The sequence below is a fragment of the Anabas testudineus genome, chromosome 1 (assembly GCF_900324465.2).
Source record: "Anabas testudineus chromosome 1, fAnaTes1.2, whole genome shotgun sequence".
NCBI lineage: Eukaryota > Metazoa > Chordata > Actinopteri > Anabantiformes > Anabantidae > Anabas > Anabas testudineus.
This window is the reverse complement of record NC_046610.1, coordinates 21,234,495-21,259,974: the sequence shown is the minus strand read 5'-3', so window position 1 is coordinate 21,259,974 and position 25,480 is coordinate 21,234,495. Positions and strand designations below refer to the sequence as shown.

The 25,480-nt window shown below is 40.7% G+C and overlaps 3 protein-coding genes across 6 annotated transcripts; 1 reads left to right on the top strand and 2 right to left on the bottom strand.

Annotated features, from left to right (window-relative positions):
- Nucleotides 1-3,135: 3,135 nt before the first annotated feature.
- Nucleotides 3,136-6,956, bottom strand: klf1 (Kruppel-like factor 1 (erythroid)). The gene is made up of 3 exons (XM_026359425.1): nucleotides 6,649-6,956; nucleotides 5,182-6,022; nucleotides 3,136-5,090 (listed from the first exon to the last, which is right to left on the bottom strand). Exons 1-3 carry the CDS (start codon nucleotides 6,721-6,723, stop codon nucleotides 4,915-4,917), a joined length of 1,092 nt encoding a protein of 363 aa, XP_026215210.1. The 5' UTR covers nucleotides 6,724-6,956; the 3' UTR covers nucleotides 3,136-4,914.
- A 1,183-nt stretch (nucleotides 6,957-8,139) lies between these two features.
- c1h22orf23 (chromosome 1 C22orf23 homolog) lies at nucleotides 8,140-12,278 on the top strand. Of its 3 annotated transcripts, XM_026359428.1 has the most exons (8): nucleotides 9,070-9,149; nucleotides 9,692-9,785; nucleotides 9,956-10,018; nucleotides 10,329-10,502; nucleotides 10,651-10,779; nucleotides 10,859-10,959; nucleotides 11,196-11,337; nucleotides 11,555-12,278. In XM_026359428.1, exons 1-7 carry the CDS (start codon nucleotides 9,105-9,107, stop codon nucleotides 11,292-11,294), a joined length of 705 nt encoding a protein of 234 aa, XP_026215213.1. In that variant the 5' UTR covers nucleotides 9,070-9,104; the 3' UTR covers nucleotides 11,295-11,337; nucleotides 11,555-12,278. The 3 variants fall into 3 exon arrangements, with proteins under 3 accessions (XP_026215214.1, XP_026215213.1, XP_026215212.1); XM_026359429.1 differs by lacking the exon at nucleotides 9,070-9,149 and adding an exon at nucleotides 8,140-8,209 and having other exon boundaries at nucleotides 11,196-12,278; XM_026359427.1 differs by having other exon boundaries at nucleotides 11,196-12,278.
- Nucleotides 11,501-25,390, bottom strand: micall1a (MICAL-like 1a). Of its 2 annotated transcripts, none has more exons than XM_026359422.1 (16): nucleotides 24,429-25,390; nucleotides 21,338-21,386; nucleotides 19,367-19,508; nucleotides 19,158-19,258; nucleotides 17,878-18,026; nucleotides 16,773-17,365; nucleotides 16,627-16,687; nucleotides 16,008-16,435; nucleotides 14,960-15,315; nucleotides 14,712-14,846; nucleotides 14,480-14,606; nucleotides 14,132-14,222; nucleotides 13,852-13,925; nucleotides 13,275-13,389; nucleotides 13,140-13,186; nucleotides 11,501-12,991 (listed from the first exon to the last, which is right to left on the bottom strand). In XM_026359422.1, the coding sequence occupies exons 1-16, from the start codon at nucleotides 24,572-24,574 to the stop codon at nucleotides 12,858-12,860; spliced, it is 2,748 nt and encodes a 915-aa protein (XP_026215207.1). In that variant the 5' UTR covers nucleotides 24,575-25,390; the 3' UTR covers nucleotides 11,501-12,857. The 2 variants fall into 2 exon arrangements, with proteins under 2 accessions (XP_026215207.1, XP_026215206.1); XM_026359421.1 differs by having other exon boundaries at nucleotides 11,504-12,991; nucleotides 14,960-15,357.
- Nucleotides 25,391-25,480: the final 90 nt, after the last annotated feature.

Here is a 25,480-nt window from a genome sequence, read left to right as displayed (position 1 = left end):
GTTCTGAAGATGTCCCCGCTTCCTCTCACTCGTTCTCTGTCCTTCTAGAGGGTTGACTCAGTGTTACACTGTCTCTTTGCCCGCAGGACAAGGAAACAATGCAATTTTGTCGCATTAAAATTGGTTACGCGTAGCTGAAGTCGCAGTTTAAAGAGTTCCTTGTCAACATGTTAAAGGCTAAATGAGGTGTTGCGATGACTTCTGACAGCACAGACATCGAGCATGCAGTGTACTATTCATGCAACAACAAGTACTGTAAATGAGGAAATGAAATACCATCATCACATTTTCACTTCTCAACGGCATTACTAAACATCTAAATTCAAATAGATTGTTCTCGTTTTCATTTTTTGAACATATATACACATCCATATGGCCTCTGCAACATCTCTGTTCTTTGATTTCATTAAACAATTAAATGTGCACTGAAATGTCCTATCCTCAGGAAAAAGATAGACTGTAGACTAGATAATCTGCATTTTTCCACAAAGGAAAACAAAAAAGGAAGAGGGAGTTTAATTACACATCTGTCCTCAGTAAACCTTCCCTATATTCTGTAGGTTTTCTTCCTGTTTCCATGTTGATCAAAAGTGCTTCTGTCCTCTGGTGCTGTGGGTGAATGGGAAGAAGAAGAGAAAATATTTCTCTCTTGTAAAACCATCAAGTGAAGTGGTTTAAAGAGCATTTTCCGTTCATAAAGTCCCATTATACAGTGGGGATTTACCAAAAGAAATTACTAAAAGAAACCAAATGCAAGCAAAAACATGAATTATCAGAATTATATATAGTTCATGGTATTCGGACTTTAATCCTTGGCCTTGTCACAAACATTATAATATTTGGTATTTTTGACCTTTGACCTGTTAAGCTGCTGGCCTCCAGTCAGACTCACTGTAAATGTTTCGTGCTCTAGTGCTTGTTTTTCTGACTGTTAACATTTTAATTGTGTTGTGACTTCATAATGCTTGCATGCCTGTAATACCCTCTCTAGATGTACAACATGATGTAAACAGAGAAGGAACTACTAGAAACTGGAAGTATAAAGGGAATTTAATTGATTGTTTGTTTTTTACAGGGCATTACAGGTCAGTACTCCACCTCTGTCCTCATGTCACCGCTAAATCCCAGATCACCCTTGAACGCTGCTCTAAAATAAACTCATACTGCAGATGGAGCATTGTGGCCAGTCGCTAAGCTGTTAGTGTGAGTCGTGTGAGTTGATCTTCTGCTGAATATCTTGCTATGTGAGCACTTCAACAACTTACTAATAGCCAATGTGTGTATCTGCAGCACCAACTAACAGGATTACTTCATGTGTAATTTTGGCCTTGAGCTGGACTGCTGACTGCTGTGTGTGTGTGTGTGTGTGTGTGTGTGTGTGTGTGTGTGTGTGTGTGTGTGTGTGTGTGTGTGTGTGTGTGTGTTACTGGCTCACTTCCCTGCTTGTTTGCTATCATGTCATTCAAGAAGCTAATCACAGCTATGATAGTAGGTTATACCAAAAGATTACCGACTATGCTGAGTGGATCCCATGTAGAACGGTGCAGTTTGCTTTCAGAGTGCAGATTAAATGTAAACTGGAAGGCAGAGTCTGTGGCCATCAGCTTCCTCTCCTATGGAACAGGCTCCCAGTTTGGGCTCAGGACACAGACACTACTCTCTACACTCGGTATAACTTTCCTTTTTGATAAAGGTCAAACTCAAAGGTGAACCATCTCTTAGTCATTAGCTTAACCAATAAACTAATAGGAATTTTCTCTCTTCTTTTCCCCACACTTGCTCTTTGTCTCGATCTCTCTGTAGCTATCCCTGGTTTGGAGGTGCATCTTTATTTTATATATATTATTTGATGTCATTTAGATAAAATTGAATAGCTTCAAATTGAATGTGTTTGGATAGCCTGTCTATATTAGAGCTAAGTAGGAGGAAATTCAACTTGTGCGACTGGTTTTACAAACTTGCTAAAAACTTGCCAAAAAGCTGGAGGACTAATTTAACGGAATTTCCTTCCATTGTTATAAATAATCTCCACGTGATAGCGGTGGCTGTTAGAAGTTGGAACCTTCCTTATTTTAACAATGTTAAACAACATCTCAGCGATTTAAAACCTGTCCAGCATTTAGTCATTTTCTTCTACTAAAGATCTGTACTTTATTCCCGCATTGAACAGGCTGTTCAGTCAGAGTGTTCAGAGCATGACCTCTTCACGCTGAGCCACATTTTAAAATGTAAAAAAAAGAGAAAAATGTTACATTATTGTATCTGTAAAAACTAATTGGTAACTAATACTCTTGGAAAGTACAAGTAACTCGACAAAGTTACTTGTTACTCTACAAAGTGTACTGAAGTGCAGTACTTGAGTAAATGTACTTCTTTATCACCTCAATCAATAAACTGTGGACACATTGTGCTTTTATTTTAGTGTTACTTTACCAAAACACCTGATGCTCAGTGATGTTTTGTGCCATCAAAATGACTCAGATAATGGCAATGTTAGGTCTAAAGTGAATCTAAACAAACTTTTAACAAAAATATCTACTGGTAATTCCCACATTGCTTACAATACATGCAGATTACCTTCTCTGTGTGTCAATAAGTATGGGTTGCTAATGTAGGCATGTGAAGGTATAGACATACATGCTTTTCTCAGTTTGTCTTTGCTAAGGCCATACATGCTTTTCTCAGTTTGTCTTTGCTAAGGCCATACATGCTTGTGCATATCTTTGAGAGGGGTGGGTGGGGCTCTATAATGTGACAACTTCCATCATCTGACATAATCAGGATGAATCAGTGAATGCTGAGTTACATAAACAGATTACTATCCTGAGATCACCCTGACACTGTCAACAGGATAATGACAGCAGCCTGCAGCCATAAGAGCTGACATAATAACAGTCTGCCACCTAAAGGCCAAATGCTGACATTACATTTAGCACATTTTTAAAAACTGGCTTTAGCACTGTGGAAACATGGGGTTGTAACAGGGACAGAAATTAGTAAAAAAAAATCTATCTTAATTAAAATCTTTACCTTTATGTGCTTACTACACCCATGCTTACTTTGTAGAAGAGTCACAAGTGAAATATCTTTACACTGAAGTTACACGAGAGGCAGTTTTACATCATTAGAGGTCTTTAATGGAATTATGACTTCAACAACAATAATTAAAAGACTTTAAAGCACTTTGGAGAATATAAAAAATATTGTACAATAAAATATTAGCTTATGTTGTTAAAAAAACACGTTAATAAATATTTAGCCATTTTTAGATGACAATAAACAACAGAGAAAGATGCAGATTATTTACAGCTTTCAGTTCTGTTTGATGAGAAACAAAACGGTTGACTTAAATCAAAATTTCCCACACAGATAATCATTTAGGAGACAAAATGACTTAAGCTAACATTTACTGTATAATCTAATCTTAAAGCTACAATCATCATTACCATAGGCGTTCTTACATAAGATATCAGATCATCTCACCAGGGGTACAGCTAAGCGGCCATGATAAGTGAGCCATTATGACAGGTGTGGCTCACCCTGGTCCTCGAGAGCTTCTGATTGGTTCGGGCACACCTGATCCAGGAAATCAGCAGTGGGTAGTGCAGGGATACGAGCAGGACTCTGGCTCTCAAAGATCAGGGTTGGCCACCCCTGGATTATAACCTCTGTTACACAAATTATTTATTAGTAGGTCTTTGGTAGTGTTTAAGTGTGCTACACATAAGTCCACATTGTGTACAGTGTTTTCCTGAGTGACTCCTATTGCGGAAAGCATGCTATATGTACACAGCTAATAAGTGCGCGTTCTTGTGCTGGTCTTCGGAGGATCACTTGTGTTTCCACTCAAGTGAGGATAATTTGGCTGCTCCTTTCTTCTTCAGTTGAGGAGTCTTGAGTTTAGGATAACAATTAGATTTAGGTGGAGATTAAGAGTAAGGCTTGACGTCAGGCACGCAGCTGTGTGTGAAAGATTAAAGAAGGTCAAAGTCTGAGTCTGCAACATTGTGTCTTGTCGATGTCCAAGTAACCAGTTTCAGTTCAGTCAAATAATGTTCATTAGAGGGGAAGTAAAGAAAAGAAGTTGTCTCAGGGAGAGGGAGCTCTGTAAAGTCTGCTAAATAGATTTAAGTGATGTCAGCATTGGTTAAGACTCCACATATGAAAAACGTGTGGATGTGTAGTTAGAAAGAAAGAGCTGACCGGATCTCTTTATAAGGCTGCTCCTCACCTGTGTTTAAGGCGAGAGGCACAGGTCTACAATATCATAACACAGCTACATCTACAATAAGATCATTGTAGATTTAGTTATGTTACGCTAGTAACGTTGTGGGTAATGCAGGTACCATGCTACGATATCCCTGGGTTTGCTGCACCAGTTTGGATGCTTTTTTTAAAAAAAGTACTCTGTACTCTTAGTGCAAAGCTGAATTGTTCTTTTTTAAATCTTGTTGGTTAAGCAGTTATTATTGGATGGTCATTCTTTAACAGTAGATTTCAGTCACTCTTTTCCAAAAAAATTGACTGATCAGATGAATTAGGCATTATTTGTCTTTTAAGAAAAAAAAACAAAAATTACCATCAAATTAACAAAACAACACGACGATCACAAAACTTCCCCAGACAGCATGTACCCAATTATTTATAATGCCAACCTATTACAGGTTGTGCTGTCAGTTTTCTTGGCCTAATTGTGGGCCTGTACCAAAAAATCAAGTACAGATATGAAGTTACTGAGATCATGTCGAAATATGTTAATACATGTGGTCACTGAGTCCAGGTTTAACTGCTCAGTATAATGATTTTATGAAATCAAAGACATGTAATTGATTGCAAGTTGTGTGCCTTGTATCCTCTTGGTTTAAATGCCAGAGGTTGTGTGTGTGTGTGTGTGTGTGTGTGTGTCTGTGGGCTTCAGGTGTGTCTCTTCATGTGCAGAGCCAGGTGGTCGGAGCGGGAGAAGGCCCTCTGACACAGCAGACACTCATACGGTTTTTGACCCGTGTGCTTGCGGTAGTGACGTGTCAGCTCATCTGAGCGGGCAAACTTCCAGCTGCAGCCCTCCCATGAGCAGTGATAAGGCTTTTCTCCTGATCAATAAACAATAAACAATTCAACAAAACGATCCAATAAATTATATAATATTTTTTAAATCATTTTAGAAAGACATGTGGGGTTTACCTGTGTGGGTGCGGAGGTGAGCTTTGAGGTGTGAGCTCTTGGTGTAGGTCTTGCTGCAGCCGGGGTATTCACAGCTGTGAATTGCAGGCCTCTTTTTCCCCGTGGCCCTTCGACCACGCTTCCCCTCCACCCCAGCAGGGGGCAGCTGGGGTCCAACCAGCAGGGGCTGTTGGTGATGGGGAAGATGACTAGAGGCCTGGCTTGAGACATAGTCACAGAAAAGGTTGGAGTTGTGATTAAAGTGGGGCATGTAGCCATAGTGTCTAGGATCGGGAGTCACAGCTTGAGGTGGGATGAACCTGCTGTCGGGGAACGTCACAACAGTGGGGTGCTGCTGGGGATAGTAGGGGTTGAAGTCCCATGATGTCATCTTACTTTGGCTTCCTCTGCCTCCTTGGGGGAAGCCAAACTGGTCTATGTTGGGCAGACTAGGAAGTGAAGTCCGACCTGATTGGTCGTTATTGTAACCATGATGGTACAGCTGTGGCTGGACTGACGCTGTGGTTTCACTGGTGGACAGGAGCTCCTCCATGAGGCTGCCACTGTTCACCTGCAGATGCTCCTGTCCAGGCTGTTCCTTAAACATACCCGCCTCTTGGTAGGTTGTGTTTTCATCGAGCTGTGGGAGCCGCTGGTCATTGTTGTCCAGAGATGGGTTGAGATCAGGCGATGGGTTGCTCCAGTCAGACAAGAGGAACTCAATATCCCAAGATGCTCCGCTGTCATCATCCAGGAGCTCCTCTGTTGTTTGTTGAGAGACCTGCAGCTGCTCAGAACTGTTTGGTGGTAGCTTGTTGCTTAGAGAGTCCAGAGGAAGAGAGCCACCCTCAGACTGCCACACCTGGAGTATTAAAAGATAGATTTTAAGATTTTGAAGTCTATATTAAAAAAATACTGACATGTTCATCTGTACACTGAGAGTTATCAGTTGCTGTAATTGTAAATCTATCCACGCTTTTCTATGTCTGTAGCAGCAGACAATCGTGTCTCAGTGCATCCCTCACAAACAAATTAAAGCGAGTAGTTCACATGCAGTACAAGTGTAAGAGCTCTCGAGAACTTATCAGATTTCACGTTATACGTCTGACAATCCTCACAGTGTAATGTTTGTTGTTTGGCGTCTTGATCAACTGCAGTCATTAAATGCGTAAATGCACACACAACTCATGTTTTTGGTAATGTGATTTAAAACTTACAAGAAATGCATCATGTTCAACCATATAATGGAAGATAGGTACAACTGTTATAAATGTAATTATGAAGTAATATGATGAATATATATACAGTATCTGAGGAAGGGAAAAATAATCAGTATACTAATGTCGACCGTCCAAGATAAACACATCTGAAATTGCATTAATTGCTTTGGTTCTGTTTAGATGATGGAATAAATCACACTGGACAAAATCTTTTTTTTTTCCTGTCATTGTGTAGGAATCAAACAGCTGAAGTCAGCACGATACTTACCTTCATATTGTCACCAGAGTGAGCGAGGCTGGAGAAGGAGCTGAAGGACGGGAGCACAGCCTGTGCAACAGCCATCAAGCGCTTTGAAATGACGTCAGTTGACAGTGGTGGCAGCAACAGTGCAGTTTCTCTTTTTGCCTTTTCTCTGATCACTTTGACATGACAGTCCGACCCTCAGCTAACGTGAAGTCAACCCGCGGCTGACCAGGCCTCTCACCCCGGTTACAATCCCCAGAAAGAGTTTCTTAAAGTTACTGTCTCTTTTTCTCCATCTCCCCCCTCCCTCCTCTGCTATCTCTCCCTCCTCTCTCTTGTCTATCTCTGTCAGCTGCAAGTCTGACTTCAAATCTCTCTTTTTCATGTAGGTTTTGACCGTTAGTAGGAGGAGCGTGTGCAATGAGTTATTTAGCTAGTTTCTTTTTTTTTTTTTTTAATATTCAATAAGATTGTTCTCCGACAATCAGTAATAAATGCTATTATCTCACCTCAACTCACTGTCTTCCTGTTCTGTGGGATTGTAGTAAAATGTCAACACTGAGAAAACTGATGCACACTAGTGTGGGATTTTCTTTTAAGAATAAAGACAAAAGATGTGCCTATAATCTATCAGTGCTCAAGTTCTGTACTTAATCTGAGCTCTGATAAATTGTATAAATTTTGCTGAATGGTGGACTGACTTTCTTAGGAAGACTATATTAAACTTTACAACATAAGGGGTTATTTACTATGAAGGTCAGCAAATAACAATGTTATTCAAAATTATTTTTACCTGAACAATATTTTCTCTATAGCTTCAATGTAATGCAGAGTTGTTAGTATGCATATAAACACACATGCATACTCTGTGGGTTTGTGCACGGGAAGTGTGCGCAAAAGTAAGAAAAAAATGGGAAAGTTCAACTCTAATCCTTGACAAGTTAGTATAAGGTTTAAAATTAGGCCACAAATATAGTGAGTAAAAATAAATATATAATTTTTAACTAAAATATATCATTTACGTGGCCACCAGATTACCACAATAAAATCTGTCCAACAAATTATTGTACAAAATGACTTGAAATGAGTCCCCAGCTCTGTTATTTTTCATTCACAAGTAAACATATCATTGCTCATTATCAGATGACAGGCTACTATCTAATGAAGCATGCTCTGGCACATAGTAACTGTTGGCGTAATTACGGTGAAGTGTACAAAAACAAAAACAAAACACTGACATTTTACATTATATTATATAGTGTGCAGAATTGAGAAAAACATGTTGCAGGTAATATTCATTTAAACAATGATTGGGTTTACATTTTATCAAATATCTACTAACAGGCCTTTAATGTGAATTTAGGAAACAAATAAGTACTAACAGAGTAACATAATCAACTTCACATGGCTGATAAACAAACTTGCAATACTTTTGCATGACTCAGGTTTAGGGGTGAGCTCATTCTCTCTACTGGGATCTCACCACTAATAGTTCTAACACTCTGGTTTGAACTCCACAGGTTGGTCTCTGGCTTTCCGGTGAGCACATGCGGCTCTAACTTCTGAGAAGCCCTGTGTGTAAAAGGTGATTATATTCTGCTGTTTATCTTTTGACATGGGGTTGTAGCAGGCTGCTGTCTTCACACAGATAATGGACGTCTGACTGCTGCTGATGGCAGATGACTAGCCCGCCACTGATAAAGACTCTCTTTCCCTCTGAGTGATGACTACACACACGGAAAACTGTGGTGGTCAGTTTCACAACAGATGAGAGAGATGACTGCTACAGACATTTGATGAACTTGTGATTTTGTGCGTATAATCCATTATTATATGACAGTGAATCACTAGAATAACGTGTGCTGTATGAAGCCATACCCTGTGTAATATAGAATCACATCACCACTGTGTTTATATAGCCATCTAAATATTATTAGCCTCTTATTTTATTTTAATGTAATCACTACATCCTTTCCATACCTATTCATTCTTTTTATAATATTACTTATAAAATTCTTTTGAGGCTTAGAGATTTGATGTGGATTTTTAGAAATTGGATTTTTTGGGAAAAGTGAAACTTTGTAACCGAAACGTGCAGAGGAACAGGAAATATTTCAGAAGGTTTAAATTTAATTTCGTGTCATCAATTGAAAATATAATATATAATATAATCTAGATCCTGAGTGTGAATAATAAACGCTCGTATGAACCATCGACTGTCTGTCTCCATCTAGTGGACAAATAGTGTCAGTGCAGCTGCATCTTTAAAAATAACGAGTGAGAAAATGAACGGTGCATCCAATCATACTGTTGTTTTCTAGTAGGCTGTCAGATAAAGAAATTTGTTTAATTAAAATAAAAAAATAAATGAGAACAAAACATCTTATTTTTGCTTTAACCTGATTTGAATTTACTCGTAGCTACTTGGTTGCTATGGCAACATGACTCGGTTGAACCAGAGGACATATCGAAATTAGCTCATGCTAAGTCTGCGAGAAAACTGGGATAAAAAAACAAGTGTTTCAGTAAGTCCCTTTGATTTTTTGTCAACGTATATGTCGTCTAATGCGTTTCTTTTCGTGTATAGTCAACTAGTGATCATACACGACGTGTGAGCCACTTATCAACAGCGCTAACTAGCCAGAGTAAACGAAACTGGCTAAGCTAAGCTAAAATAGGCCCTTTGTTGTTAGCTAAACGGCGTCTAAGTTGTGTAAAATCACTCTCTAAAACATCGTGAATTTAACTTATTATATCTTTAGTTGGCGCATTTTGGATTTTGTTTTTGTGTGACGCATTTTGGAAATATTATTATTATTTTTTTTTGTAATTAATATGCTACTACATATACAGTTCTAGCTCTAAGGTGGAGTTAAAGCCCTGAAACTAAGTGTCTTTCCATATTAATGTAAAATAAATTTAAGTGATTGATCATTCATTCATTCATTCATCATTATGTAAACTAATAGTGTCCTAGGGGCTGTAAATTATTCAGTATATGAAAACTCATTTATATATTTACCTTTTCATTCACATAACATCTATGTTTGTATCTTTAATGTTACAGATGGAGACGACCTCACAGAGTAGAGCTGGTGGGGGACTGTGGAACAATCCCAGAGCCACACAGTACAGCAAGGAGACCCAGGACATGCTGACATGTGAGATGATGTACTTCTTGATATGAAGGGGTGAATGGTTCTGTCCCAGTGGGACATACAAAGAGGAGTTGACTGTGTGTATGTGGTTGCAGTTATAAAGAAGTGAATGTGTTTCCCAGTGTATACACTCTGTGCTGTGTATTTTCATCATGCTCTCTCCTTGTGCCTAGTAATGATGCAGGAGTCAAGGCTCACCACCCTCCAAAAGAAGCAGATCAATGAATGCCTAAAGAGTAAGTTTGAGGCCTTTGGATGAGGGGTTGGGAGAGGTAGTTTGGTGATACTCAATTATAGTAATCAAGATAGCTCATCACATATTGCAACACTCAGCATATGACATATTGCTAAAATAGCATATTGTGGCACAAAGGTATTATAATAATAGGGGCCCTCTGATGATTCCCACCCTTACACTGAAATGTCAGCTAGCCACACATTTGCACTGTGCTAATTAAAATACGTAAGAACTTGCTGCTACTGCACTATTCCCTCTATGGGGAAACTCTTATTAGAAGCTTCTTATTATAAACTGTTCCTTTACAGACGGAGCAGCTTTGCCACTGGCCCCTGACCCCACATCGTCAGCTTCTGTCCCTCAGCCTAAAACCGATAAATCTGTCCAGAGGCACCTGTTAGGCAAGCCTCAAAGACGCAGCGCTGAATCTTGTCGCTCTGGGAACAGCTACGTTAGAGAAAAGTTCTGTCCTGGTCCTACACGTAAGTTCTGCATTTTTGTTTTGACAGGCCAATATTGCAAACATTTATATTGGTATATATTGTTGGTCATTCTTGACTACATTTAAACAATCATTTGTAATCTATTTTGTTTTCTTGTCACCTCTATTCTTTCTCCATTTCACCTTAGGTGACTTAGAGAAGGAGAAGAGGAGGCTTCAGAATATCTTGTCAACTGGACACAATAAACCTCCATCTTCTCCAAATGCTGCATGTCATAACCTAGAACTGTCAGAGGAGAGAGACCGATATCAGGAAGGTAAGGCTGACTGCAGACAATGAAAAGTTATGTTATCAACTACTGTAACAGTCTACATTAATATGTTTTTCTTTTGTAGTTTTGGATGAGATTGAAGAAAGAAGGCAGTTCCTAGCAGATATGGCCTCTCTGGGTCAGGAAAAGAAGTACATCAACATCATTAACACTGAGATATCACAGGTAAACTGCTCAAATTACGGTCTGAACTAAGCCATTTTAAATTTCCAAAAAGCTTTTTGATAGGTTTTTTGGTTTCAACTGATTTATCATGTATATTAAGTATAGTTATGGGGAGAACAGTTAATGCTTAAAATTGCAAGAGCTTCTGATTCCTTACAAACTAAGACGTGTATCATTCATTCACTTTAAAACACAAATGCACTTAAAATCTGTGCTGTGCCATGAATCAAATCCAGAAAATCAGAGAACTGGAGACTCTGGATAAGGCCCGTTCTTCCAAGAAGGATGCACCACCATCTGAGAGGAAAGAGTCAAGTGTAGAACAGATGAGATAACTGTGGAGATGCTGACTGATGGAATGCATTTCTTGGAAATCAGGTGCAAGCAATAAAAGCTGATAACCATTCAACAGAATTTCACATGAAAAGTTCAGATTATGCATGGGTTTAGTGCAAATTAATAATGTCTGATGCCTGAATAATGGTTACAGCTGACAGGCTGTCAGCAGTTGTGCTTGATGAAACTGTGTTGTGTTGTCAAGTGGTGACAGACATGAACAACTTGCATTAACTTATTTTATTCCTCTGCCTTCCAGTGTCAGTATTTGATATAATCCTGCTGCTGGCTTATGACAATGTACAACACTACAGAAGCCCTTAGTTTTAGCTGGACAGGAAGACAGGCACAGAACAAAGGACAAACAGACAATTTACATGACAAAACAGGGTCAGAACAAGTAAACGACATTTATCAGCTGTAACAAATAACATTCGTCAACATTGGCAATTAAATAAATGGTATTCATACAAACTGTAAATAGTGACACATTTGTCCTTTTAGCTTTAAGGCGAAATACAGAAAGGCTTAGTAAAATAAGAATGAATGATTGCATATTCAGTTTCCCCAATTGTTTTAAACTGTTCACTGGACATGTTTTGCTCCAGCTGTTAAAATACTGTATATCTGCCTTGTCTTATATTCATTATTGCATGTGTGACCTTTCGTATTAATAAAACATTCTAACAGACAACTGTACTTCAATAAAATCTTTCTAAAATCATCTCTCATTTTCTAAATCTCCAGTCACACCCACTCATAAACACTGTCTGTGTTCATGCATGTTTGATGATATGCATTTACACAAATGACACCATCACAAAAAAAACCTAAAAACAAAACCGGCTACAGTTGTAAGATAGCAGCTAGATAAGTTATGATATCAATGAGTGACTAAGGAGTTCAAGGGTAGATGTTCGGAACTTTAAAGCAGAGTTCATTAAAAAAAAAAAAAAAAAAAAAACTTTCACCACAGGCTCAAACCAGACATGACATCAAACGTTCAGACATCCACCTACTGACCTTTGACCACACGGAGCAGACAGGTATTCAAGGAGTCAAGATCAAAGTAAAAAAACTCCCGGTTGTCGGCGATGAGACTGCATCCAACTAACTTCCATCAAAGTGAAGTAATCACGCCACTGTTTAAAAAAAGGCCTGAAGAGTTGCAGTGCAATGAGGGTACAGTGAAGCTAGAACATACAACAAAGTAGTGCAGTAATTTAAAAAGCTACCCTACACTTTACTAGTTTGACAGGTCAGAGAACTTACAAAAATACATCAGCTCTTAAAGCACTTGTTTTACCGTGATTCAACACACCAAGGCAACAGAAGTAGTTTGTGGTCATTAAATGGTCAATAAAGAAACTTTTTTGGAGAAGCAGCAACTACAAAGTGAGCAGGAAGTAGTTTCTGGATCTCACTTGAAGTCATTAGTAACACAGTTTAAGGAGATGTCATTGCAAAGTCTTGACCCAAGTATTTCTTTTCTCACATCCTTTTTTATTTGCCTTAGTCTTGTTAGAATAGTCTTACATCCTCTTAGGGAATGTCACTGTTGGTCAGCTTTTCTCCTTGTGAGGGCTGTGGCTTTTGCCCGGTTCTCCTTTATGGCTCAGCCGTTTGAGCACCTTGATGGGTTTGAACTTTGCGCCCTTTTTCTTCTGCTGGTCACTGTCTGGGTCCTTGTGGAAGTCTGATAAAATAAAGAAAATTAAAGTCAATGTTCAAATATGTTCTACACTCAGAAAAAAAAGAATGTGAAGTTGACTTTTTCAAATTGTGAATGCTGTCATCTAAAGAATCTTAAATCTGCAAGAAATTAAAGCTTTTCTTCATTCTACCTTTTTTCTTCAGCATGGCTTCCATAAGTTTATCCTCCTCTTCTTCCCTGTGACAAACGGATGTTAGATTACCTCACATGTTTTATGTTCTCGGTAGCTGCAGATTTACACAATAACCACGAGCTGTTACATTACCTCTGCCTGTCCTGATCCATGCTGTTCACTATTTGGTTGCGCTGTTCAATGATGGTAACCAGGTCAGCCATTAGCTCCTGTTCCCTGCTCTTGTCTTCTTCTGTCCAGTCTTTCTCTGATCAAAGAGAGAAGGATGATGAATAATTCAAGGCCCTTTATATTTATTAATCTACTATCTGAATTGACCAAGTAATTATGAAGCACATATAAAAGCACAAGCACTTAGCAGGTGTTCAGAGGGTTTATAAATGATTTAAGAAACAGTAGTGCAACAGTAATCATACACATAAATGCACATCCTGTCTGATCTAGGAATTAGCATTTATAAATTAGAATTTATAACTGTCTGCTTTCTCCAATAAGATGATTTCTTAAAGTAATGTCATCAGGTTCCTTAACCTCATTGTGCTGTCGATATGACCCAGACACACACCATTTCCAAAATAAGTTCTGGGAGGAATATGTTACTGACCAGTTGGTACTGTAAATCTGCCGTTGTATGTAATCACAGATTTCCAGAAAGTTTGGAGTATACTGGCTACTTACAGAAAGTGAACACGAACCCATTCAAACACACCTGGTTTGTTGAGGAGACACCTCAGCTCATACTCCACATCAGCTTGCCTTTCTTCCAGGTTCTGCTGCTTCGCCCTGCAGTGAGCAACAAACAAACAGCATGTTAAATAGTCTCCTCTTCATTGTTTCAGAAAGTTCTCAAACATTCCTGCAGCAAAATTCCCTGCTCCTGTTTTAGTATCAGAGTCACAGGTCTAATTAAATTCCACTGATGTTAGGAGTTATGATTAATAGGCACAGTGACTGAATGATCTGCCTCTGGCTGCAGCCTGCAAACGTACGTGTAGACCAGCTCAGCTTCTCGTCGCACTAAAAGGTGTTTTTCATGGATCAGAGTGAACCAGTCCACCAACAGGCGTTCCTCGTCCTCATCTGTCAAATCGTAAAACAGATGCATTATTAGTTTGTTTTTCAGGCTTTTTGACTTGTTTTGCTTTTTGTCACAGATCATTTGTGGGCTACTTATTATTTTAGTAATGCTTCACTTTTGAATACAATTGATCACGGCATGTGGAGGTGGTTTCATATGTTTGCAATTTAAAATTACATTTGAAAACATTTACTTGGAATTGTTACATGCTACAATGGAAACACACTTGTACTCTCTCAAAAGCATTGCAATGTGATACCATTAGGGTTGTCTCTTAGCTTCTTCTCCAGCTCCACTCCCCTCTGCTCCAGCTCGTCCAGCTGTTTCTCTAGCTGACTCATTTCCCCGTGGATATCCTCCACTGGTATGTACTGATCTGACTGCACCTGAACAGAGGGTTGGACACAATGGACCATTTGATTACTTCTGTGTCTCACGAAGAATTTAAAACATTTCTATTTTCGGACACATTCTGCATTCAGTTTTTATACCTTGCGTTTGATAAGTGGGAAGCCATGTCCAGGGGCTGGGGGTCTGGCAGGACGGGGGCCTTTTGGCGGTTTGTTTATGGATTTAGCAGGAGAAGGAGAAGCTTTCCTGTTAAATGGATTCTCCTTACAGATCCTCTGAAATGAGAAAAGAGACCCAACTTGAATTAGTATGAAGTATAGAGAATAAAGAATGAAGTATAAACTTTATTTCTTTGTATTGGATTTTAGTTGGTGGGGGACCCCTTTACCTTGTTGTGGGATTGGTTAGCCTTAGTGGCCAGTGGGCTGGGGTTTGCTGGGGGTCGTGGAGGAGGTGCTCTGGCCCATTTTGTCTCTGAGCTGCGACTGGTCTGTGGGGTGGCTGGAGCTGAGCTGGCATTTGATGGCATGGCAGAAGGGTGAGGGCTTAGTGAAGAATGAGGCAGACGCTCGGTTGAGGAAGAGGAAGAGGAAGGGGAGGCGGCGGAGTCGCATGGTGAACAGATGGAAGGCTCTGAGATGCTTTTGGAGAAGGCGTGTTCCTGGTTGCTGCTGATGCTGCCATGCAAGGGGGGCTGGGAGGAGCTGTGGTCTGAGCCAGAGGACAGACTCTCTGTACTTAGTGCTGGAGAGGGAGAGCAAGAGGAGGACTGAGAGTGAGGGAAAACTGAAGAGGAAAGGTTTTAGTGGAAAAAAAAAGAGCAAAGAGAGCAGAGATGAAGCAGGAATCAAAGCAGTTGAGACAGATTAAAAAGGGAGGGAGGGTGGGTAAAAGAGCACAGAACAATAAGCATCGTCATCTCTCTCATTTCACTCCATCACTGTTTAGACAGAGGCTATTCTTTCCATCCTGTTAGCTCTATATTCAAACCTTCTCATCATTGTTCTAGTTCAGCTGTGTTTTATTTAAATTTGATGCAGCGTGAAGATGTTTATCATAGTTACTTAATATAGAAAGAGAAAGTAAACGATTTGAAGCTGCTTCTAGATGTGACATTTGCATCTGTTGTCTCTCAATATATGTCAGCAGAAAGCAAACCGTAGTGAGCATACAAATCCTGAGAGGCAAAAAATTTATTCAAATAATGTACTGACTCTTGTGCATTGTTGTGAAGCAAGATTACGCTGATGAACTCAGCAGATATGCAGGACGTGGTATACCACAGGAAAGCTAATGTGGTAAATGTGATGAAAAATTTCACTTTAATGCCATAGTAGTTCCATTTCTAAATAAATCTGAAACTAAATCTAAATAAATGTCCAAATGTTGATCTTCATTGATGTAATGTAATGACCAAGGAGGAAACTGTAACTGACCTTGGTTACCGGCAGGTCGCTGTGGGGCTGGGGGTGCTGGACGTTTCTTTCTCTTTACACTCTCGGGGCTACCAGATTGGGATGAGCTTGCTCCACATGGCTGATTGTTTGTACCTGTCGTGTCAGCTGCTGAGGTGATGCTGTACCATGGGTGAGTGGCGACCGCTGTGGATGGAATCGTACCTCCTTCGCTCCCCTCTTGCTCTTCTACCTCATTGTCTTCATCATCATCATCATCAAATGGATTGGATGGCGGAGGGGGTGTGCTGGGTCTGGAGCCCTCCCCTTTGAGAGAGGACAGAGAGCCTGTGTTGGGAGGGGTTGCCAGTCCTGCAGGGGGAGGGGGAGGGGCTTTCTTCTTCTTGGACTCTGACTGAACCAGGGCGAGCCAAGGTGGGTCTTTGGGTTTATGGGTGCCAGTGGACAGGCTGGACAGTGAGATACATAGATAGGAATGGAGGGGTCACAGAAGGGAAGACAACAAAATACAGCCAACCAGAGTCACTGAGGTAACAACAACAACAACAACAACAAGTAGTAAAAGGGAAGGAGTACAGTCATACGATGGAGGTAGATGAAATGAAAGAAAAAAACAACTGAGGCAACAAAATTCAGCTACCTTCCAGGAGACTGTGATCTTTCCCGAGGTTTTGGGGGAGTTGGAGGTTTCAGATGTTCACCTGAGATTTGAATTAAAATGTGAGGATCAACATTAACACACATATTTAACTTTCTGAGCATTTATTTTTTGCAATAAGCACACACCGACTGTAAGGCCATCTGATGTACGAGGTAGCCGAACCCGAGGGGCTGGGCGAGGAGGCGGCGTGGGTTCAGATACCCTGCGGGGTGCAGGGACAGGCCGGCTGGGGCCCTCATGATGACTGTCATGTGTCAATGAGGGAAGGTCCCCATTGGCTGTACATTTGTGAGTGTCTTCCTCTTTCGCTCCCTCTTCCTCCTCTTGATCGCTGTCATCAAAAGGGTTGGGAGGAGAAGAAGGACGTGGTTTCTCCTCTGTCTCTTCTCCACCTTCCATCTCTTTTGCTTTTTCCAAAGAGTCTGCTTCATTTGTTGTAACAGGAGTGGCTATAACAGAGTCACTGGTGGACTTGTCATTTGTTTGGCTCACTAGAGAAGGAGTCTCTGCCTGGTCCATTCCAGAGGGCAATGTGTGAGGAATAGTGCTGCAACCAGTGCTGGCAGATTGATCTGCCACTGGTTTCTTACTAAGGTCCTGTCGGCCATTCTGACTGGCTAAAGCATGCCGTGTAAGGTGATGTTTACAGACCAACAAGCCAGAGTCACTTTCTAATTTGTAGGATCCAGGAAGCAGAGTGCTGTGACATTCTGTGCACCTGAGAGTACAAAACAAGACACAAGAGGAGAGTAAGACCTTCAACAAGTCAACAAATCATAATCAGAAAAAAAAAATGTCATGTCAAAAAGGTAATGATACAACACTTAAATGACATGAATCTTATTTATTTCTTCCTATTAATTTTTACATGCTAATTGTTTGATACCAGTAGTTGTTTGGTAGCAAATCCAAATTTTTTTCCACTCTTAAATTTAAAATCCTTAGGATTTTCTTGAAATGTGACTGTTCAGTAAATAAATAAACCAGTTGGTCTCTGATGAACTCTCTCATCCCCAGTTTTGTGGAAACGGTAGTATTAAACCATCTTTGCTGTTACCATGACAACCATGGGTGCTGACAAATTAAACAAACTGAAATCTTAAGGATTAAGAAGATTAAAAGTTAAAGTTTTTTTCATTGCATGCTAAGAAATGTGTTAGGCCTCAACAGCACTGTGCACTCGTAGCTGTTAAACACACACTTGTCGGGAGCCATAGCTGCAGTATTCACCTGAAGCAGTTGCGATGGTAGAGCTTGCTGTCAACCAGGAACCTCTGCACCAGGTGGACATGTTTCTGGCAGGCGGCGCAGGTGCTGCTGAGTGTGTTGCGCTTGATCGCTGCAAATGCTGCTACACCTGTCTGCGCGGACTGGCTCAGCTAGTGCAAGTGACCAGGACATTGTTCGCGACGAGGGGTCAGGGAAGAGACATTAGGGGAAAGCAGGGGAGATGGAGAGTAATGGGGGAGGAGGAGATCAGATACGCATGTCAGGATTTGAGGATGTGGATTGTTCATTCTGTTTAGCTAGCTACATCTCTCTAGTTTCTGCAACATCTACTACTGATTGATGTATGTGGATCAACACTACATTTCTTTTTCAGTTTAAAACATAAATTTCTTAACAAAAGTATGTATGTATGTCGTGATAAAAAAAGTACTATTATTATTTAAAAAAATCTGAACAGCTAGGTTATTCCTTTGGAAGTCTCAAATTTGGCATATGATTGATGCTTAATATTGATATATTGTTTTACGCATTTGTATTTGGTTTGCTTTGAGTAAATTAGAAGGTTAGAAGCAGCATATTTGCAATCTTGGCACACAATGTTAGTCTTTATATGTACAAGAAATTGTTAATAAAAAATGACCCAACTGTTTTGCTTTTACCTCTTAGCCCACCCCCACCCCACCTCCTACTGTCTAGGTTCAGGACCAGAGAGTTGAGGAGGGATCAGATGTAAGGAGGAAGAAGAACAGGAAGAGGTCGGGGTGGAATGAATTTCCATCTGAAGAGGGTGGGAGGAAGTGGAAAATGTGGAGTAGGATGCCAGTGCATGGGAGTATGGGGATGAAGGAAAGAAGTTGTAGGCATGTGAAAGAAAGAGAAACAGGATATAGAGGCTATACACTTACTCTACCTCTGTCTCTTTGGTTTTCCCCTGCTGTGCAACACAAATCCCATATGAGGAAGAACTAATTATAAAACACACATGTGGATATTGTACATTGTTGTACTTAAATGGCCTCATGGGATTTGTATTGTACAGACCAGATGAGTTAATACCCCCAAATAGCACATGCAGAATTAGATATTGCAAGGAATACGATAATACAAAAATATTTCAGGCATCAAAAAGACACCATTGTTAATACCAAGGGATGTATATATCATGCTCATAGAGTTTAGTTAAAAGAGATTAAAATCCACCTTAAAATAATACTCAAACACATGCATAAGAGTAAGTCATGTTTGTCTCCACTTCCTCTGTTGCCAAGTTTTGTTTTTACCTGAGATTCAACCACTTTGTCTTCCAAAGGGGTTGGAGGCCTTTTCTGAGCTGGCTCAATATGACCAGCGGAACTCAGCCTCTTCATGCAAGGCGGGTTTGCTGTGGGAGAGGAAGTACACTCTTCAATTGAATTATGGATTATTCCTGCTAAACGTATGGGAACAATAACAAGTCAAGTCCAAAGCCAGCGGTATGCAGTGTACTTACCTTGAGACTTATTGTTGAAGAAATTGTAATACTGAGAGACATAGGTGATGATGCTGAGCCTGTCAGGCACTTTCATAGACACCATGTCCTCTGGGTCCAACAGGGCGGGAATCCCCAGCTCTGCCTCGGCCACTTCAAACGCCTTTGATGAGGCAAAGACAGAGAAAAGGAGGATATTAAAAGAGGCAGTAAGGAGAGGGAAAAGAGTAAAGGGAGGGTTTACATATATGCAAAAAAATTTAATAATCAACCAAAGCACAATGCTTTGGTTGATTATTACAACTGTTATCACTTTGCTCATATCAGGGATTAAAATCTTAAGTAACAGACATGAATTACTTAAACCTACTCAAACCTGGGCAAATAAAACCAAAGCTACATACCATGGACAAATGGGAATGCATGTTTTTAGTGATTAAGGTGAACCAACCCTTTAATGAAGCTGTCAAAACAATGAATAACTAGATGACTGTGCCCCAGAGTCCCATATGACATTTTAGTCAATATTATCATGGTTTTAACTGAAATACAATTACTTATTTCCAAGTAAACATACAGAAACAGGACGTGAGAATGTAGCTGTTGAATGTTTTCAACAAAGCAAGACACCTGCAATATTCCACTAACCAGCAGATACCTGATGCCCTGATTAATATAATTATGTTGCCAAAACATCAGTTAGTGTCTCATAATGTAACAGACAGTCCTCAAATGAAAAATTCCTCTTAAGCGCAGGTAAGGTTACATAACAGCACACATACAATCACCGACAGTCACACAACACAGACGTAATCCGGCCAACTAATCCTACACATGGATAATGTGGAACTAAACCTAAATTAATCAAAATGCACTGCACTCACAAATGAAAAAAAACCTGCTTTACAGATTAGTGGTACTCTCTTCTTTAGGTTTACCTGCTTTTCTGCAATTCACTGAAAACTAATAGAGAAAGTATGCACTGGACGGAAGACGTATTGCTGATTCACCACAAAGATTACCAAACACCGGTATGCTATGTAGAGTCATAGTTCCCTTCAGAATGATACAATACTGCAGGTTAAATATGTCACCCAAGCTGCCCTTATGCCGTTTACAGCAAATTAGGGATAACACTTTATTTGAATGTGAGTTATGTAAACATTTAAGTGATTAACAACAAGAGAGAGAGAGAGAGAGAGAGAATAGAAACAGCAGGCACACATTTATAGGCAAGCTAGAGTGTGAACAAACAGAAGGAAATGAAACTGACACTTATAGTAGCTGCCTATTCAGTGTAATAGAATTTAGCAAAAATGTATGAAGAAGTGCAGGTGCACATTGCAGTCTTTGACACTGACAGGAAGAGATGAGACATCAGCCTCAAACAACAGGCCGAACCTGTATTCAGGATACCGATGTCTTCTGTATGAAAAAGCTATTAGAAAAGTAATCCATGAACAAATGTGTCACACTAACATCTGGCTCTAAAATAGTAAAATCTGACCTTGAAGCTTTGTTCCTTCTCTGTATTAACAGCCAGGGATTACTGACGCTCAGGCCTTATGGATACTGTGAAGTATTTCACTTATTTATAAAAACCCAGGTGATCTGTTTGTCTCTGGTGCTACTGTCAACTGCCTCAATTTTCCTGAAAGCTGCTGGATAAAAATAATGTAATCAGTGGCAACGAGCTGCCAAAGCTTGGCTGAGACTGAAAATGAGGAGACTTACAGTAGAAAAGTGTTGTGGAAAAGCACAACGTGGAAAATATGAAGAAAGGCTCTTGGTTTTAATGTACTTGTAACATAAAGCAAATTCAGCGTTTTTGCACTTTAAATCCTCTTTACACGGGCTTAGGTCAAGAATTTGTCTTATTCACTGAATGCTCTGGCAAGTACAACCTTCTCTCCACACAGACACGCACGTAAACTGAAGTCACACCCATGACAGCGCATGAGCCTGAAAACATACAGCCGTTAAATTACTCACCAGTCGGTTGTTCTCGTAGACATTCTCTTTAGACAGTGAGCTGAAGTCTCTGGAATGATGAGGACAAAAATTGTTAAACATTCAAATAAACATTAAAATATGTTTTAGTGTGCAAGCTGGTATTGTTCAATTACAGCCTTCAACGGCTGCAGCTCATTGTACCTTTTGGGCAAGGGCCCTTACAGAAGATCATAAAGAGCCATGCTGATACAGGACAGGACTGTATTTAGCTTCCTGACATATTTCTACTTGTGCTATGAACCATCAATGCTATTATTGGCTTGACAGCATGACAGAAATGGTGAGCTGTTAAGCTTCCCAGATAACACAGCAGATAACTGGTCCTAAACTATACAGAAATGATGCCTGATGTGAAAATTTAGGAAGGACAAAGGTAAAGAAGAGCCTGCACTAAAGAGCAGCGATGGCCTGATAATTACAAGGCTCTGCTTTGAAATGCCTTGAGCGAGGAACTTATGCCTGGCTCTCACCAGTAAACATCCTGCAGTAAAACTGGAAAATGTCTGAGGTGTTCTGGGATCAAAGTGTGGCTATGTGCATAAGTAAATGTAGGCTGACACAAGTGTGTAGTCGTTAGGACAACAGTATGGCGGAAAAAACACAGCAACCCTGGTGAGAGCTTGTGGAGACCATGTGGAACTCTCAAGAAGGCGAAACCCTGTGAATGAGCTCCGTGTTAGAGGCGCACAAAGTGAGCTCTGTTCTCTCTAATCTAGTTCCCATGGTCACAAATACACAGAACAGCAGCTCAAACACCAAGATCATGTCAAAACAAGTGAACATTGTAAGATCTACCAACACAGACAGATGGAACTGCAGCAACTTATCCAAATACTACAAAAATAGTTACAGAGAGAGTTTACATTCTCCAGCTTCACAGTACAGACGGTGCCTGCCGACGCTGACACAGATGATGGAGCGCAGTGTGTGATCTGAATTGCAAACCTGATCTGCTGTGACACTGATTCTCGCTCACTCTCAGGTTTATTTTGGGAAAGAGGACTGCTGAGGAAGTGTGTGTGTGTGTGTGGCAGCCGTTTAAAAACCCACAGAACATGAGTGAACGAAGATATTTGCTAAATATAGTTTAGTCAGAAGAAAAAGTATGTGCCGGAGTAGGCAAAATTTGGATTAGATGATGTTGCGATAGTCAAAAAGGGAGCTTGTAAATTACTGGGTGAGATAAAACATTTTTTAGACACACTTCGATGCAGATAGGGCACAGAAAAACAAAGCAAAGTTACACTGCTAAGTTACATGAGAAAGTTTCAAAATGCACTGCTTAGTTTAAATGTCGTTTTTACTGCACGCTGCCATGCACTTGGGTTAACTAGGATGTGGATGATTTCTTGCAGCCATATCTAGTCTCCTCTCCAGCGAGTTGAGTGACAGTTGCTCTCAGCTGAGGTAATTCAGAAGAGGCCTACTGTGGTACTACAGTCTCTCGTCAAAGTGATGTGTTCTGATGAGAATTCATTGAACACAGAGTGCAGGACTACAATGGCCTGTTCCCTGCATTAGGCTAAATCCAGTTTGACAGCCAGAGGTCTCAGCTGAAGATTAGCCTGACAGACTGTCTGTCTGGATCAGAGGGAGTTCGGCTGGGCCACTGCAGCTACACAGAAGTCTGAACCGAGAGGCATGCTGGGCCATCAGCCGAAGAGGAAGAACTTAAAAGCTGGGTGTTTTGGATTTGTCTATTGCCGCATTCTGAGCTTCCCTGCTGTGCAGTGTATTCACATGTACTCCTTTCCACTTGTCCTTCAGTGACTGGCCCAGTGAATGTTTGCTTTACTACCATTCAAGCATAGTCCAATTTGCTCCAAAAAAATCTGGACCACATGAGAGGTGAACAGCATGAGCAAGGTGCTTATTGTCTAAAATCATTCCATCACACCACATTTTTCCCCCTGGCACACAGGAGGGGCATAACATACCGACTGGTTTTACACAAACCTCCTACAACAACAAGGCCTGTTGTTTTATTTCAGCAGTAATTGAACCATCAGCCCGATGCTGTCTGCAGCCTGCTCTACTCGCTAAGCTGCACACACAGCCACATAATGCTACGTAGGAGTAGTGCTTTTCCTCACAGCCCTGCATGAGTCATATGAAGGTCAGTGTTTCTGTGTACGTTCATTATCACACTGAAAATAATGGAAACTTATCAAACCAAATGATTTACCTATGCTGACACACAAGAACTAGAAACATACCTGTAGTAAACATGATTACTAAATACACATCCTCACTGATTAACACACAATTTCTCCTTTTACTAGAACTCACTTTTATGAGTTATGAAATATAAATTCACAAGTGTTTGATTTTTGAAGTCTCCACAAAAAAAAATTGGCAGTCATTACTCCCTCCTCCCTATAATAACTGATTTTAAATTGCACAGATACTGTGGTCTTGCAGTGGCCTCTGTGAAGAGTGTGTTGGTCGAAAATGCAGAGAGGAGAGTGTGTGGTCACAGTCAGGATATGGGTTGTCAGTCTGAGTTAAGCACAGCACACTGGCCTCTCACTCACTGCGCAATGTCCATACAAATATTATTACTGCTGATTTTGGCGGTGATAACATCCAGAGAACAAAAATATGAATAGATGCACATCTACACTGACACATGCAATGTCCATGACATGTTTTGTTGCACGAGTATGTAAAAGTGAAATCGCATCATACTCAGTCAGGTAGATGTAGTGTTAGTGAATTAAAAAGGCTTTCTGCTTAAAATATACATCTAAACCTACAGGTCTTTGTTGACATGTGTTTTACATAATCTCATGAAACTTCTCACAGAATGGGCTAAAACAGATATGATTTCACCACTGGGCCACTGACTTTGCTCTGTATTTGTATCCTGATTGAATTAACATAATCCATTTCTGATTACAGGTTCAACAAAAACAGTCCTCAACAATGTACAGTGTGTTCAGCTCTCACAGGGGCCAAGTAGTTCCCTCTACGTCAAACCACTGTACACTGTTTCTCCACTGTAGTGACCTTTTAGCCCATCTAAGTTACTCAGTACCAATGTGACACTGTTCGACTTCGGCTTACTTACATCAGATCTGGTCTGTAACGATGTATTATGGCACAAAACGCCAACCCGTCCCGAAAGGACGCTGCCATGTCCTTTATTTCCACATCGTTGTAATGTTCACACTGTATCCGACACCACTCCTGGAGAGCCTTGAGAGATCCCATCATACCACTGTCATAGAAATCCAAGTATCCTCGTCGATAAACTCGATGTTTTTTTGTCGCAGGCGTAACGGAAGACAACACAAAGTCTTTTCTCCAGTCACAAACGAGTCATCAGCGAGGTTTCGGTGAGGAGGGGACAGCCAGGCAACACCCGATGCGGCGCTTCGTTACATTCATTAACAGCCAGTGAGTCACGTTCACAGACTAGCCTGACTTGCTATCTAGACATGAGCTAAGTTCACTTTTGCAACAGCGTGCATTTTGTCCGCACTTTGTCTGCTGAGCGGAGTTATTCCGACAGCACAACAGCACTTTGACCAGGACTAAGTTACCCCGTTAGTCACGGGGTGGGGGGGGGGGTGTCCTGGGCTGATAACGGTAACGTTAGCTTGCCAACAAAGTTCTTGACGCAAGTTAGCTAACTTAGCTAACTAGCTACGCTAGCCTGCTGTTAGCGCCCGTCTGCAGTTTGCAGGTTGGCTTGTTTTTTGGTGAGCGGTGCCAGTTCCGGCCGATGCTGCAGTTTCCTTCGACACAGAGGTGATAGTTTCCTCCTTCAGGTGGATCACAAACAGTACAGTTTGTGATGATGCAGTGACCGCAACGCACTGGATACACAGTCTGTTGTTACTGACTGTTTATCCGTTACCCGCGACGCCCTCTTTGTAGCAACAAAACAAAAACATCCCAATCAATGAACGTAGAATGAAGCAGCCCAGCACCCAGTGTGAAACCATCCAAGCTGCACCGACTTGAGCTGTGTGTGTCTGTGTGTCTGTCTGTGTCTCTGTCTGTGTCTGTGTCTCTGTCTGTGTCTGTGTCGAACCTCCCTCCCTGACACCAGCACTCGGTGTCACGTTGTCGTGTCTCCTCTGACCTGCAGGGGGAGCTGCGCCGCCCCGTCCCGCT